Genomic DNA, 16727 nt, shown 5'->3' on the forward strand with positions numbered 1-16727 from the left:
GCTTTAGGGGGCGTGGCTTCTCGCTGCGCTAGCAGATTGGCCCTCAACTCTGTCAATCCTAATCTTGAGGCCACAGAGTTAGCGGGGAGAGAAGAGGGTGGAATAGGGAGGAAAAGGAGCGTGGGGAACGTGTGGTTGCCCAAAGAAGTCTTAAGAATTTTGCAATCCGCCTCAGCAAGGAGGCCTGGGTAAAGGGAGGGGCCGGGAGGCGTTGGGAACCGACCCAGGAGTTCCGGGAACCCCTTTACCAGTTCAGTCTCGGCGGAGGAGCGGGGCCTAAAAAGTGACGCCACGCCCCCGCAAGGAGAGTTTGCATATTTATGAGGAGACGTCGAGATCTTTGGAGGACCTGGCGGTCTAGAGGGACCAGAACTCCTTGTTCCTAGCGCGTTTCCGTTTCCGCTAGGATATTGGCGGTTGGTGAGCATCATGGCAACCGTGGTGAGTGCTGGCGTGGGGAGAGCTGAGGAGCGAACTCGCATCCCCGAGACTGAGCGGGAAGGGTGCTGGGGGTCCGGACCCCTGGGTCTGAGGGAGGAGGGTGCTGGAGGCCTGGACCCCTGGATCTGAGGGAGGAGAGGGCCTGGGGGCCAGGACTCCCGGGTCTGAGGGAGGACGTGGTTGGGGGTCTGGACTCCCAGGTCTGAGGGAGGAGGGACTGGGGGTCTGGACTCCCAGGTCTGAGGGAGGAGAGGGTCTGGGGGCCAGGACTCCCGGGTCTGAGGGAGGAGGTGGTTGGGGGTCTGGACTCCCAGGTCTGAGGGAGGAGGGACTGGGGATCTGGACTCCCAGGTCTGAGGGAGGAGAGGGTCTGGGGGCCAGGACTCCCGGGTCTGAGGGAGGAGGGACTGGGGGTCTGGACTCCCAGGTCTGAGGGAGGAGAGGGTCTGGGGGCCAGGACTCCCGGGTCTGAGGGAGGAGGAGACTGGGGGGTCTGGACTCCCGGGTCTGAGGGAGGAGGGTGCTGGAGGCCTGGACCCCTGGATCTGAGGGAGGAGGAGGCTGGGGGGTCTGGACTCCCGGGTCTGAGGGAGGAGGGGCCTGGGGGCCAGGACTCCCGGGTCTGAGGGAGGAGGTGGTTGGGGGTCTGGACTCCCAGGTCTGAGGGAGGAGGGACTGGGGGTCTGGACTCCCAGGTCTGAGGGAGGAGGGACTGGGGGTCTGGACTCCCAGGTCTGAGGGAGGAGAGGGTCTGGGGGCCAGGACTCCCGGGTCTGAGGGAGGAGGAGACTGGGGGGTCTGGACTCCCGGGTCTGAGGGAGGAGGGTGCTGGAGGCCTGGACCCCTGGATCTGAGGGAGGAGAGGGCCTGGGGGCCAGGACTCCCGGGTCTGAGGGAGGAGGTGGTTGGGGGTCTGGACTCCCAGGTCTGAGGGAGGAGGGACTGGGGGTCTGGACTCCCAGGTCTGAGGGAGGAGAGGGTCTGGGGGCCAGGACTCCCGGGTCTGAGGGAGGAGGAGACTGGGGGGTCTGGACTCCCGGGTCTGAGGGAGGAGGGTGCTGGAGGCCTGGACCCCTGGATCTGAGGGAGGAGGAGGCTGGGGGGTCTGGACTCCCGGGTCTGAGGGAGGAGGGGCCTGGGGGCCAGGACTCCCGGGTCTGAGGGAGGAGGTGGTTGGGGGTCTGGACTCCCAGGTCTGAGGGAGGAGGGACTGGGGGTCTGGACTCCTAGGTCTGAGGGAGGAGGGACTGGGGGTCTGGACTCCCAGGTCTGAGGGAGGAGAGGGTCTGGGGGCCAGGACTCCCGGGTCTGAGGGAGGAGGGTGCTGGAGGCCTGGACCCCTGGATCTGAGGGAGGAGAGGGCCTGGGGGCCAGGACTCCCGGGTCTGAGGGAGGAGGAGGCTGGGGGGTCTGGACTCCCGGGTCTGAGGGAGGAGGGGCCTGGGGTCCCGGGCTCCTGCGTCTGAGGGATGAGGAGGCTGGGGGTGAAGATTCCTGCATCTGAGGGAGAGGAGGCTGGGGGCGAGGACTCCTGGGTCTGAGGAGGAGTAAAGCGGCTGGTATCCTGGAATCGTGGATTCAAGTGGTATTCAAGGTGTCAGTGGTGCGATCTTCCAGTCCTCTGGGCACAATCCGGTAGCCAGTTCTGCAGACTTTTGCCCTAAAGTTTGATGAGGATTGTAGTATCTTGGGCTTCAAGCCATTCAGGGGCCTTGGGTTGTTGATGGTATGAATGGCACCTGAATACAGGAGGAAGCTCAGGTGAGGACCTGTCCTGTGTGCTTGAGAGTGTGAAGTTGCTTAGCCTTGAGCCACACACAAGAGTGTTGAGAACCTGGAGGGTGTCTGTGGGGAAGGGGACCTGGCTGGGGATCTTGTCATGGGATTGTTTGGGCCATTTTCATATTTCAGCACCTAATACTCAGTGCGGACGCTCAGTAGGTTATCACTTGAATGTTTGAATGAATGAATGAATGAATGCATGAGCTCTGTAAAGGAGAGACCGGGTACACTGGCCCTGGCACTTGCTTGAGAAACATCTGAATGGAGAAGGGATGTGGCCTTAGCTTGGGGGTTGAATTGGGCTTCCGGCTACCTTGGTTCCCATAGTGACCCTGGTCAGGATGGAGGAGGGGTGGGGGCGATAGTTACTGGTGTGGGGGGTGGGTTGGAATTTGAGTCTGTGGCTGCTGCCATGGCAAAGGGGGTGGATTGGGGAGCAGAAGCAGAAGAAGAAAGGTGATGGCCACACTCCTGAGACCCAGGTCCCATGGACATTGATGAAGTACTGGAAGTTTAAGGGGATAGTGGATGCCGAGTTTTAAAATGACCTCTGCTGGTGCGCCTGGGTGGCTCAGTCGGTTAAGCGTCTGCCTTCGGGTCAGGTCATGATCCCAGGGCCCTGGGATCGAGCCCCGCATCGGGCTCCCTGCTCGGTGGGAAGCCTGCTTCTCCCTCTCCCACCCCCCCTGCTTGTGTTCCCTCTCTCGCTGTGTCTCTCTCTGTCAAATAAATAAATAAAATATTAAAAAATAAAATAAAATAAAATAACCTCTGCTTCCATGGGGTCAGTGGGCAGCACAGCGTAGGAGAGGCTTCTGGTGAAAAGGAAGGCCTTGTAGGAGGCAGGTCTGTTTGTGTTGGGATTGCTCATAGTTGGGACTTCTGGATCCATGCCCATTTATTGCCACAAACAGGGTCTGATAGGATGTGTCGCGATGTGTAGAGCTATGTTCTGAGTCTTCTGATAGTTTGGGGCCAGTGTCCACTGCTCTTGGTTCTAGCCTTTTATGAGGAGAGGATAGGTGGGAGGGAAGCTTGTGACCATGTGGTGGCTACAGCCTAAACTCCAGAGACTGGAGGCTTCCATTGGGTTGGATGCTTTCCTCTCCTCTCCTGGTGGAAGAAGAGAGACCTGTGGGAGGGAAGAAGGGTTGGGGGCAGGTGGCCAAGGGACTGAGTCAGCAGGCTGGCTGCTTAGGCTTTCCTTTCCTTTGCTGGAAATCATGAGGGGCACCTGACTCAGTCAGTGGAGCGCAGGTGACTCTTGATCTCAGGGTCATGAGTTCAAGCCCTATGTTGGGTGTAGAGATTCCTTACAGAAATAAACTTAGAAAGAAAGAAATTGTGAAATACTCCAGTGTCAGATAATAATACAGCCTAGGACCCACCACCCAGATTTTTAACAGCCTTATTGAGATATAATTTACATACCATACAATTTTTTTTAAAGATTTTTTTTTATTTATTCATTTGACAGAGAGAGACACAGCGAGAGAGGGAACACAAGCAGGGGGAGTGGGAGAGGGAGAAGCAGGCTTCCCGTGGAGCTGCGAGCCCGACGCGGGGCTTGATCCCAGGACCCTGAGATCATGACCTGAGCCGAAGGCAGACGCTTAACGACTGAGCCACCCAGGTGCCCCTCCCATACCATACAATTTACCCATTTAAAGTGTACGGTTTAGGGGCGCCTGGGTGGCTCAGTCGGTTAGGCGTCTGCCTTCGGCTCAGGTCATGATCCCGGGGTCCTGGGATCGAGTCCCACATCGGGCTCCCTGCTTAGCGGGGAGTGTGCTTCTCCCTCTCCCTCTCCATATGTGTGCTCTCTCTCTCAAATAAATAAATAAATCTTAAAAGAAAAATAAATAAAGTGTACAGTTCAGTGGCTTTTAGTATGTTCACAGTTGTGCAACTGTCAGCTCAGTTAGTTTTAGTACATCTTGATCCTCCCAAGAGGGAAACCCTGTAGGTAGCTCTTGGCCATCATCCCCCAATCCTCTCATACCCCCAGCCCTAGGCCACCACCAGTGTATTTCCTGTCTCTATGAATTTGCTTATCCTGGACATTTCATGTCAGTGAAATCATACCATATGTGACCTTTTGTGTCCACTTTCTTTCACTTCACATGATGTTTTCAAGGTTCATCCACACTACAGCATATGTTGGAACTTTCTTTCTCTTTATGGCTGAATAATATTCCAGGTGTGGACATAACGACGTTTTGCTTATCCATTCATCTGTTGATGGACATTTTGGATTTTCCCACCTTTTGGCTTTTGTGAATAATGCTGCTGTGAACACTTGTGTGAACCTTCTGGGGGTTCTTGAATTGTCCCAGGGGGTACTTATCTCTCTCCCCTATATGAGAAGAAATGGTCACTGGCTCCTCTTTTCAGAGAGCTGGGGACACCAGAGGACTCAGTCCCTGCTTGTTGAATCAGCTCAGACTTCAGTACATCATTCATCCAAACCCCAAATGTTGAACCCCAAGTGAACAAGCAAGAGGTAGGCTGTGCCCTTCATGGGACTCCCATCCACTGGAGCTGAGAACACTGATCGGACAGTCTCCCTCCTAAATGTGAGATTACATGGGGAGATCGGGCTCCCAAGGGAGACCTTTCATTCTGTCCAGACATCCAGAGACCCTGGAACAAGTCAGGCTGGGCAGAGGTCAGGGAGGGCCTCCCTTCATGAGCGTCGCTTGATCTCATTCAGTGAGGGAGGCGGGGAGAGCAGGCTGGACTCTGGGACATGCACATGCAAAGGCCTAGTGACAGAGATTCGGGCAGCGCGGTACAAGGGGGCTGGGCAATCGGGGACCAAGCATTGATGTCTGTCCTTCCAATCATGGGAGCAGGGAGGACTTCTTCCTTCACCAAATAATTCCTGGGCACCAAATAATGTGCTAGGCCCTGGGGACAGAACTATAAATGAGACAGACACGGTTCTTGTCTTTCTGGGACTCAGTGTACTGGGGTCAACCAACCAGCATTAGTTGGTGACAAACGAGAAGGGTGGGAGTGACGGATGTTTGGGCTGTTGGCCTGCCTGTAGGGAAAAGGAATGGAGAGGACTGCCTCCCGGGACGTGGGCGGGAGGGACAGAGGAGGAGGTGGTGAAAACTGGGATCATCTGACTCTTCTGACATGTCTTCGTCCGCTCCCAGACGGCCACAACCAAGGTCCCAGAGATCCGAGATGTGACGAGGATTGAGCGTATCGGTGAGTGAGCATGTCCAGACCCTGCCTGCCCACAACAGAGCCAGCCTGCCCAGGAGTGCCTGCTGGGCTTGGCCCAGAACTGATTGTCCCATCACTCAGCACAAACCGTGGCATCAGCTCAATGAGGGCAGAGATGAGGTCTGGTCATTTCTGGCTGTGTGCTAAACAGATAACCAGTGGACGCATGAGTTCGTGACCTGCCAAGTGCTCACAGCCATCCCAGGAGATGTGCATAGCGACTGTCATCCCGTATTGTAGCCGAGGAAACCGAGACTCAGAGCAGTCAAGCCACGGGTCCCAGCTCACCCACGGAGTAGGCTGTGAATCCAGGAGCACGAGGTTGGGGTGTAGTGGACCAGAAGGGTGTAGCCTCCACAAAGAGCTTTACCTGCGTGGAGGAGACTATACTCGTTCGTGCACATTCGTTCACTCAGTGCCTACAAGAGAGGCCCTGAGGTAAAGAGCTTGTGGCTAGGAACATGGGTTCTGGAGGCCGCTGCTGGGGACCACTTCCGTTGCAAGAGGCTAGTTGCTCTCAGTGTCCTTATCTGCAAAATGGGGCAAAGGTGGTTCACCTCATGAGTTGATATAAGATTCCATAAGGTCAGGCGTATAAAGCCCTTAAAGTGCAGGGGCCAACACGTTTCAGCTGTCAGAGGGCCGGGCGCTGTTGGAGCTGAGGACCCCCTAGACACTAACTGCACCTAGTACCTGCCCTCAGGGTGCTTACAATCTAGTGCTGGGGTCAGCAGATCTTTTCTTAAAGGGCCAGACGGTAAATCTCTTGTCTGTGGAAAATACTCAGTTCTCTTGTTGCAGTGTGAAAACAGCCACAAGCAGTGTGTAAGGGAATGGGCACGGCGGTGTGCCGATAAAACTTTATTTGCAAAAACAAGTGACTGGCCCACAGGCTATAGTTTGCCCAGCCCCGGTCCAGTGTGAGACATTGAAATCCCAGGTCTTTACCTCTTGCTCGGCTGTGTGGTCTTGGGCAAGGGGCCTGACCTCTCTGGGCTCCCTCCTCAACTTCATGTCGGTGAGGGCCTGAGGAGGTTATTGAGCTCCAGAAGCCCTCTGGGGTGGAAATAGCTAGCACTCTGTTTCTCAGGGTTACGTGGAATGAAATAAGAATCTGTGGGGCCCCGTAGGCTATAGACGTAATTGTGATCGTTGGCTGTCATGGTTAGATCCTGGTCTGATGATGTGGCCAACCAGGTCCCAGTGATTCTGGGCCACTATGCTGTATCCTAAGGGCAGCTCCGATTTATTAAGCATTTGCCCCGACCAGCCATCCTCCCAGTGAGGTAGAGACTCGGACTCCCCATCTGACCAAGGAGGAAGCCAGGACTGAGAGACGAAGTCCCTTTCCTCAGGCCGCACGTTATCCCGAGCTGGCTGGTAACTGTGTCTTCTGATTCTTTCCCCTGACACAGGTGCGCACTCCCACATCCGGGGGCTGGGGCTGGACGATGCCTTGGAGCCCCGGCAGGTAGGGCTGAGGGCGGTGGGGTGGGAAGGCTGACCCAGGGAGGCTTCGGGCACGGGGGCCCCAGGGCCCTAGGGAGTGTTAGGGTCTCCCAGACCTTCGGCTGCCTAGCTATAAAATTTAACCACGTGTAGAGTTTTATTAGTTTAAAAAAAAAATGGGGGTGGAAAAGGTTTGGCTTTTGTTTTTAGCGTTTTCCCCAAGTCCTAGCCAACAGCATGCCCTTTTGTCTCCCTGGCCTGGAGGTGGGGGAAATGGGGTGGCAGCCCAGTAGGAAGTCCCCTGGTGTGCTCTCACCTCCCACCCCACAGGCTTCCCAGGGCATGGTGGGGCAGCTGGCAGCCCGACGGGCAGCTGGTGTTGTGCTGGAGATGATCCGGGAAGGGAAGATCGCAGGGCGGGCAGTGCTCATCGCTGGCCAGCCAGGCACCGGGAAGACGGCCATCGCCATGGGTAAGAAGCTTGTCGGGGCAGGAGCTCTTCTGGTCTCTGCCAGATAATCCTTACTGTGTAAATCCAGGTTGGGTTCAGCCACATTTAACAGACAGCTGCAAATGGCAGGGGCGTAAGCCCTCTGGTTCATTCTCTCACATAGAAGCTTCTGAGCATAGGCCACCTAGGGCTTGTTGAGCAGTTCCATAAAGTATTCTGCCTTCCCACCTCAACATCCTCTGTACTTGCTTCCATGTCAGGGTCACCTCATGTTCCAAGAGGGTTGCCTAAGCTCCAGCCTTCCCACCTATACTCTCATGTAGGAGGAAGGAGAAAGGGATCTTGCAGTGATTGTGTACCTCCCTCCCTTTAAAGGTAGCTCCCTTTAAGCAGCAGTCTTGGGACTCCCACACCCTTTTGCTTATATCTTATTGACCAGAACTTAATCATATCCTTAACATTCTGCTGCGACATGATGAGACATTAGCATATTTCTTATTTTTTTTTTTTTAAGATTTTATTTATTTGATAGAGAGAGAGACAGTGAAAGAAGGAACACAAGCAGGGGGAGTGGGAGAGGGAGAAGCAGGCCTCCCGCCGAGCAGGGAGCCAGATGTGAAGCTCGATCCCAGGACCCTGGGATCATGACCCGAGCTGAAGGCTTAACAACTGAGCCACCCAGGCACCCCACATTTCTTGTTTTAATGTGGACCGTTGCTTCTTTAGTGAAGTGGGGGTCCTGGGCCAGACACTGGGGACACTTAGATGAGTAAGACCAAAGCCTTGACTTTAGGGAGTTTCTAGGCTTGGGGACACAGTTCCTTCCAGGGTGGTGTGTGCTGTAATGGACAGAGTAGGCTCCTGACCCTAATGAGGGAGCAGGGAGGGATGCGGTGACAGTTATCAGGAGAGCCTTCCCAGATAAGTCAGGCCCTGAGCCAAGACTTGCAGGGTGTCTGGGAGTCTCCCGGGCAGACGATAGGGAATGGGATTGCCCGGCACAGAGTGTGGCCCATGTCTGTAAAGGGGACTAGGAAGAGTCCCCAACTCACACTGGTTGGAAGGGTTCAGTGACTTCCTGTCTGTGAGACTCGGTGTGGTGCTTGGAGTGACCGCAGGATCAGCCCCGCTGTCCGCCAGCCAACCCCAGGTCAGACAGAAGACCCGTCCCCGGGCTGGTTCCCGGTCATGTGGCAGGTTCATGGTTGAGCACCAGTGCCTGCCTGCCGCCCCCAGATCGCTTCTCTGCAGGGTGCCTCCCACGCCAGCGCTTGTTCTGTTGTGGTCCCCATTCTACAGAGAGACAAACAGGCTCAGAGCAGACAAGGCTTCTCAGGATCACACGGTGCTAAGCGGTGAAGCCAGGATTCGAACCTGGGCGGTCTGGCTTTAGAGCCACCACCCTTGACTATTTCCACCCTCTTTGGGCCTCTACCTGCTCATTACCCCCGAGCCTGGAGGCTAAACAGCTCCTAGAGGTTGGAAGACAGTCGTGGCAAGATTATAGGGTCATGAAGTTGGCCCTCTGGGCAGCATGGGGCTCGAAACCAGGCCTCCCTACGCCGCCCGCCATCCCTAGCTTTCTCCGCGTCTCCGTGTCTGCCCCCAGCGCTGAGTCCATCTCAGCTACGCTCCTTCCCGAGGACGGAGAGAGCTGGTTTGCCCCAGAGTAGGTGTCGCCTGGTGCCAGGCTGCACCCACCTACCCAGACCACCTATTCCCCAGGCATGGCACAGGCCCTGGGCCCTGACACCCCGTTCACAGCCATCGCGGGCAGTGAGATCTTCTCGCTGGAGATGAGCAAGACCGAGGCGCTGACACAGGCCTTCCGGCGGTCTATTGGCGTTCGCATCAAGTAAGCACAGGACCCAGCTTGGGATGGAGCCAGCCTCCAGTGGCCTCAGGATGACCCCTGCCCTATTTGACTTGTTCTCTGCCCGAGGGCTCATGGGAGTTAGCCATTCCCAAGGGCCCAGACATTGGGCTCTCTGCTCACACCTGTTCTCTGCCTAGGGAGGAGACTGAGATAATTGAAGGGGAGGTGGTGGAGATCCAGATTGACCGGCCAGCGACGGGCACGGTGAGTCTGCTGTGAGCCTAGGCCTCCTCCAGGCCTGGAGGGCGGGGCGGCAGAATCCGTGGACTGCTTGAGCTACAGGTTGGGAGTCCTCTACGTGCCTACGGTGTGGGGGGAGGGGGTCAGTAGAGTGACAGTTTATCCACTTGCGAGTGACATCGTGAGCAGTTAAAACCAAGTGGTGGGTGTCATGACAGAGAAGGTCTGGAAGTTTCTCACAGTTTATTCTTTTTTTTTTTTTAAGTTTTATTTATTTAAGTAATCTCTACCCCCAACATGGGGCTCGAGCTCACAACCCCCAGATCGAGAGTCGCATGCTCTTCCCACTGAGCCAGTCAGGCGCTCCCTCTTAACAGTTAATTCTTTTTTTTTTTTTTTCTTTTTTTGGTGCAAAATGGCAGTTTCATCAAAGCATGGGGACAGGCCCTGTGGGCAGAAAGAGCTGCTGCACTCTCTCACAGTTAATTCTTAAAGGTCAGGCTTAAGAACCTGTTCTGTGAGATTTTATGGAGCTTAGCACTAAAAGACATTTCCTATCCAGCTTACATGGTCGTTGTGATTTGCTCCCTTTTTTTTTTTTTTAAGCTAAGAATAAAAACATCCTTATAATATAAAACAGATGTAAAGAAGCACGTAAAATAATTATGTGGTTAGTAAGTTATTATAAAGCAAATCCCCTTAGAACCACCATCAAGATAAAGTAGAGAGGCTCCTGGGTGGCTCAGTTGTTAAGCATCTGCCTTCGGCTCAGGTCATGGTCCCAGGGTCCTGGGATCAAGCCCCGCATCGGGCTCCCTGCTCCGCGGGAAGCCTGCTTCTCCCTCTCCCACTCCCCCTGCTTGTGTTCCCTCTCTCGCTGTGACTCTCTCTGTCAAATAAATAAATAAATCTTTAAAAAAGATAAAAAAGTAGAACTTTTCCCGGCCCCCAACCCCTGGCAGCCCCAGATCTCCTTCCCGTGTCCATGGATTTGCCAGTTCTGGGCGGTTCTTACACACGGGGTCCTGCAGCAGGGGACTTGCCGTGGCTGGCTTCTCTCACCTGGCGCGGGGTTCTCCAGGCTGTGCTTTCTCCGTCTGTAATTCTCTTTTACATGTTAAGTTGTAGTTGCTGGTAACATGCCAAATAATGGAAAGCTTAAACATGCTTCAAGCCTGTTGACCTCACACCGAGTCACCTTCTGTTCCTGTGTCTAGTCGCGTGGACACTGTCCTCTTCTTTCATTTGCTCGTCATTCTCAATGGAAATAGGTTTCAGACGCATGATTGCATTGACTTGCAATTTAAAAAAAAAAAAAGATTTTATTCATTTAATTGAGAGAGTGAGCAAGAGAGATAGAGCACGAGCCGGGGGGTGGGGGTGGAGGGAGAGGGAGAAGCAGACACCCCGCTGAGCAGGGAGCCTGATGACAGGTTCTGTCCCAGGACCTTGGGATCATGACCGAGCAGAAGGCAGACACCCAACTGACTGAGCCCTCCAGGTGCCCCTCAACTTGCACTTTTAACCCCTGTCCACAGTCTCCTAAATTAGTCCCATCCACCGGCAATTATGTTTTGAATTTTAAAAATATGATAGGAGAGGGGCGCCTAGGTGGCTCAGTTGGTTAAGCGACTGCCTTCGGCTCAGGTCATGATCCTGGAGTCCCGGGATCGAGTCCCGCATCGGGCTCCCTGCTCGGCAGGGAGTCTGCTTCTCCCTCTGACCCTCCTCCCTCTCATGCTCTCTGTCTCTCATTCTCTCTCTCAAATAAATAAATAAAATCTTAAAAAAAAAATGATAGGAGAATATTTAAACATAGAGAAAGCCACTCCCAAGATCGTTCTTTTATTGTATTTTTTTATTTTAAAGTAAATTCTACCCCCAGCATGAGGCTGGAACTCAACAACCCTCAGATCAAGAGTCGCATGCTCCTCTGACTGAGCCAGTCAGGCATCCACCCCCCACAAAATAGTTTTGATTTTATTTTATTTATCTTTTTATTTTTTTAAGTAGGATCCACGCCCAGCGTGGGGCTTGAACTCAAGACCCTGAAATCAAAACCTGAGCTGATATGAAGAGTCAGACACTTAACTGACTGAGCCACCCAGGTGTCCCACAAGATAGTTCTTTAAGTTAGATTTCTGTTACAGAAGAAATCCATGGATGCATCCTCCCTTCAAAAATGTAAAACCAGGGGTGCCTGCCTGGCTCAGCTGGTGGAGTGTGCTTGATCTCCGGGGTCATGAGTTTGAGCCCCACGCTGGGTGTAGAGATTACGTAAATAAATAAATAAATGTATAAAAAATACACAGGGCTCTAAGGTAGGCAAGCTGACCCTCAAGACCACAGAGATGGAGACCATATATGACCTGGGCACCAAGATGATTGAATCCCTGACCAAGGACAAAGTCCAGGCCGGGTGAGTGGCAGGGGGCCACACTGGGTGGCCAAGGTGGGGGATCTTGGGCCCTTTCCTGTCCTCACTTCCACCCTCCTTCCCCCCCACCCCCGCCACCTGCAGGGATGTGATCACCATTGATAAGGCCACGGGCAAGATCTCTAAGCTGGGCCGCTCCTTCACACGTGCTCGAGACTATGATGCCATGGGCTCTCAGGTGGGTCAGGGCTCTGGGGTCCCCTCACTCCAGGCACCAGGATGTTTGCATCTCCTCCATCACCCCCATGGCCCAGAGGGTCTGGATCCTCCAGTCACCCCAACCCCATGTCCCTGGCACTCCTGGTTCTTCCGTGTACCCTATGGGACAGCCAAGGCCCTTCACCTTGGCCCATTTGCTCATGGTTTCCGAGGTCCTCCGGGAACCCCCGATCCTTCAGTGCTCTTGAATCCCCTAGTAATGACTACTCTTGGACCTGGGGTGTCTGGATTCTCAGCTCCATTCCAAGGAGTCCAGAGTCCGATCTCCCCCTACGCAGGCCTCTTTGAGCCCTCTTTCATGCTCTTCTCCACCCTTATCTCTCCTTCCTTCCCCACCCTCCCCCCCCGGCTCCATAGACCAAGTTCGTGCAGTGTCCAGATGGAGAGCTCCAGAAACGCAAGGAGGTGGTCCACACCGTGTCCCTGCATGAGATTGATGTCATCAACTCCCGCACCCAGGGCTTCCTGGCTCTCTTCTCAGGTGAGGCCCCTCAGACTGGCCCTGCTCTGTGCAACCCCCCTTCCTCGCCCTCTAGCACAGCCCCCTGGTTCGTGTCTCCCACTCTGTTGCTGTCAGTCCCTCTCGGGTGGTTCAGCGGGAGCCTGCATGTCCTGCCCTCTCTTCTTCCTGGGTTCTCTGTCTCCGGTCCTCCTCCTCTCTGGGATGTTTGGGACTCCCACCCCTGCTGTCCCTTTGCCACTCTAGTCTTGGTCTCTCTTCCCTCTGTCCCTGGTGTCCCATCTTTCTCTATCTTGGTCCACCCTCCGGCCCTGGGTCCCTGTCTCCTGCCTGATCCTCCCCACGCCACCCCTGCCTCCCTCAGGCGACACAGGGGAGATCAAGTCAGAAGTCCGAGAGCAGATCAATGCCAAGGTGGCTGAGTGGCGTGAGGAGGGCAAGGCAGAGATCATCCCTGGGGTGAGTACTGGGGCATGGCCGGGGCAGGCGGCTTTTGGTGGTGGGAAATGGGAGGAGAGAGGCTCGGGTGGTGGGTTTGACGTACTCCCCAATGGCTCCCAGGTGCTGTTTATCGACGAGGTCCACATGCTGGACATTGAAAGCTTCTCCTTCCTCAATCGGGCCCTGGAGAGTGACATGGCGCCGGTCCTCATCATGGCCACCAACCGTGGCATCACCCGGTAAGCCAGCTGCTGGCCCGTCCCTCAAAGGCCTCTGGGAAAATGGGGTGCTCCAGGCAGTGGGTATAGGCACAGGGTAACCAGGGCATGTTTGTTGAGCTCCCTGCTAGGAAGGGTGTGGGCTTGGGTGTTGCAACAAGGCTGCCCCCAAGTACCGGGGCCCAGACAGAAGGCTGTGCTTCTCCCTCAAACAAGGTAGGCGGGTGCTCAGGGCGGTAGGCAGGCAGCTCTGCTCCGTAAGGAAGCTGAGGGACCATGTTCTTTCTGTCTTTGTTCCCGGAACCCCGGGGGCTACACTTCCCAAACCGTGTGCCGAGGCATCCCAGCGTGCTGCAGAACACACAGAGTGCTGCGGAATGGTTTAAGTTTCTGAGGGATGCACAGAGATGTGTGTTGGACACTGCGTAAATCACTACACTTAGTTCACTTTTCCCTAACCACTTTACAGAACAGAGCTTAATACTACTTTTGGCTTAAGAATGCCTGGGAAACATTCCCGAGCCATGAAGCGCCCCAGGTTCTGGTAAAGCTTGGGGACCCCTGCCCTAGGGTGTTGCTAGCACCCCTCGCCCTGTCGTCCCAGCTGGCCTTCTTCTCTGCCTCGTCTGTGTCCTGGGCGGACAGGGAGGACGAAGTGGGGGTTCAACAGCCCCCAGGAGGCTGAGGCCCGGAGGACCACCCGTCATCACCGCAGGGGGCAAATGGGCAGACTGTCCCTGGCTTGTTTCCCGGGTGAGCTGCTCCGACCCTTAAAATAAGCTCAGGAGGTGGATATTGTATCAGCCCCCTGTTACAGGTGAGGACAGCTAGGCCCCGTGACGTGCACGGAGAAGGTGTCAGGGCCAGAGTTGGATCTCTGAACCAGACGGGGAGAGACCAGCCGAGGGCGGGGCGCCTCCCGGGCCAGGCTGCAAACCCAAGTCACTCCTCGTTATCTGCACACCATGTATTTGGGAGTCTGCATCCTCTCACTAACGTTGATTTGTAAGCCCCCCCCGCCCACCCCCCCACCCCCAGTCCGTACTGGCGACACTCTGGGGCTCAGGTGCAGACGCGCGCGGAGAGGCAACACATTTGAGTCGCCCGATATGGACACTCCAAACCAAGGTCGTGCAAGGTGACACCCCGCCTGCCTTCTGGTTTCAGCTCACCTGCTGTAAATGAGTGTCCTTTTCCCGGTCTGTTTAGTGTCACATTTGCCACATTTTATGCCTTTTATTGGGGATTTCATCTCTAAAGGGGCCCGTCGCTGCCCAGTGCCCCTAAGCAAAAGGCTGGGGTGGATGCGCCTTATAGAGGAAGTGTGTGTGTTAGATGAGCTTCATTCAGGCCTGATGCAGAGTGTTAGCCGTTAGCCATGAGTTCAAAGGGCGTGAGTCAATGACGTTTGTTAAATAAGATGTCTTTAAATAGAAGCACATAGGACCAGGTTATATGTTGGTTGGTTGACAAAAATATTGTGATCAGAGGCTCACAAGAACTTAACCGTGTACGTCCCGGAGAAGCGGTGGTGCATCATTTGCTGCTGAGCGTTTGCCCCACTTTATAGAACGTAAATACCATGAATAACGAGAATCCACTCTAGCTCCTGGGCCCTGCGCTAGGCCAGGTGCAGCGGGGAATAGGACTGGCAGTCTCTTCCCTGTGGAGCTCTACGTCACGCAGAGGAGTGGGACCTTGATCCAGTAATCCCAGATAGAGATACCTAGCTAAAACCAGCCCAGCCCTGTGGGGGGGTGACACAGCTGGGGGGCGGCTGCACTGTCGGTGGTGACAGCAGCCATGAGCTGAAGGTTAAATGGCATTTGCCCAGTGAGTGGGCCGTGGTGGGGGTGGAGAGGAGAGGAAATGGAGAGCTGGTTCTCGGAGCATCTCCCTGACAGCCCTCCCTGACCCCCTCCTCCCCAGGATCCGGGGTACCAGCTACCAGAGCCCCCATGGCATCCCCATCGACCTGCTGGACCGACTGCTCATCGTCTCCACCTCTCCCTACAGTGAGAAGGACACAAAACAGATCCTCCGCATCCGGTATGGGCAGAGCCGCTGGTGTTCTGGGGCAGGACCAGGCTGCGGGCCTGAGAGGCAGGGCTGGCACCCACCCTGTTTGGCAAGTGGGGGCGGCAAGGTCTGAGGGGGAAGGTGTGTGGGTCTGCAGGAGGTACGGCTGGGCTGCGCATCCAAGTAATGGCGTCTGATCTGGGGCTGGGGAAAGAGCCCTGGCTGGGGAGCGTCGGGGGGCCCAGGCTGCAGGCCCAGCCTGTGCCTCACTGGCCCTTCTTGCTCAGCGTTCTGTGGTTCTGAGGACATAGACTCCACATGTCCCCCAGGATGTCCCGCAGTGCCCTGGGGGGGAAGGGCCGGCCAGGCGTCCTGGCCCTGGCTGACACCCCCCCCACCCCCGCACCTGCCCACAGGTGTGAGGAGGAAGACGTAGAAATGAGCGAGGACGCTTACACAGTGCTGACACGCATCGGGTTGGAGACCTCGCTGCGCTACGCCATCCAGCTCATCACGGCTGCCAGCCTGGTGTGCCGGAAACGCAAGGTCAGCCCAGGGAGCCCCCAGGGCCAGCCCGAGTGAGTGAGTGAGTGAGTGCCCCAGTCACCGCTCCAGGGGCTCCGAGCGCATTGTTGGATTTAGTCCCAGAACAGGGGTTTTCAAAGGCCGGAAACTTGGGTCAGTGGAGTTTATACCTGTATCTCCTGGCCTGACACCTAGCAGGTGCTTCGTAGATGTCTGTCAGCTCCAAGTTACCGCTGTCCAGTCCATCTTCCAGATGAAGAAACCCAGGACTGGAGGGGTTGGGCCCTGAGCCGGGAGGTGGCCAAGGCAGGATTCGAACCCAGGCAGTCTGGCTCCAGAGTCCCCATCCTGACCCACCTCCCCGAGAGGGGCCCCACTGAGGTCTGACCATCCCCTGTCAGGGCACGGAAGTGCAGGTGGATGACATCAAACGGGTCTACTCGCTCTTTCTGGACGAGTCGCGCTCCACGCAGTACATGAAGGAGTACCAGGATGCCTTTCTCTTCAACGAGCTCAGTGAGTGTCCCCTGCTGCGCCTGTCCCCAGGGTCACCCGCCCCAGAGGGCAGGCGGGTATCTGATCTGGAGATCTCAGGCCCTGCTCCCTGGGCCACACTGACCACCTGGCCTTCCTTCCCCCGACAGAAGGCGAAACCATGGACACCTCCTGAGCTGATGTCACCCTCACCCTCTCCCCACCCCACCCCACCCCACCCTGTTTTCTACTAGAGTTCTGACACTGTAACTTTATATAAAATGGTTCTGAAACTGGACCCATTCTCTCTTTTTTTTTTAGAGCGAGAGCTCATGGAGCGGTGAGGGTGGGGTGGCAGTGGGGGCAGAGGGAGAGGGAGAAAGAGAGTCTTAAGCAGGCTCCAGGACACCCAGCGTGGAGTCCAGTGCGGAGCTATTCCCATGACCCTGAGATCATGATGACCTGAGCCAAAATCAAGAGTCAGACGCTTAACGGACTGAGCCACCCAGGCGTCCCTG

General features: G+C 55.6%; 1 protein-coding gene across 1 annotated transcript; it reads left to right on the forward strand.

The window, feature by feature from the left end:
• Positions 1-75: 75 nt before the first annotated feature.
• On the forward strand, positions 76-16507 carry RUVBL2 (RuvB like AAA ATPase 2). The gene is made up of 15 exons (XM_045891903.3): positions 76-441; positions 5388-5442; positions 6876-6931; positions 7240-7381; positions 9086-9215; positions 9374-9440; positions 11729-11835; positions 11938-12031; positions 12430-12553; positions 12897-12991; positions 13094-13212; positions 15121-15240; positions 15627-15756; positions 16137-16251; positions 16380-16507. The coding sequence occupies exons 1-15, from the start codon at positions 430-432 to the stop codon at positions 16403-16405; spliced, it is 1392 nt and encodes a 463-aa protein (XP_045747859.1). The 5' UTR covers positions 76-429; the 3' UTR covers positions 16406-16507.
• The last annotated feature ends 220 nt before the right edge of the window (positions 16508-16727 follow it).

The sequence above is a fragment of the Mirounga angustirostris genome, unplaced genomic scaffold (genome assembly GCF_029215605.1).
Source record: "Mirounga angustirostris isolate CCGP_5_RB_7025 unplaced genomic scaffold, mMirAng1.0.hap1 SCAF_16, whole genome shotgun sequence".
In the NCBI taxonomy this organism is placed as follows: Eukaryota; Metazoa; Chordata; class Mammalia; order Carnivora; family Phocidae; genus Mirounga; species Mirounga angustirostris.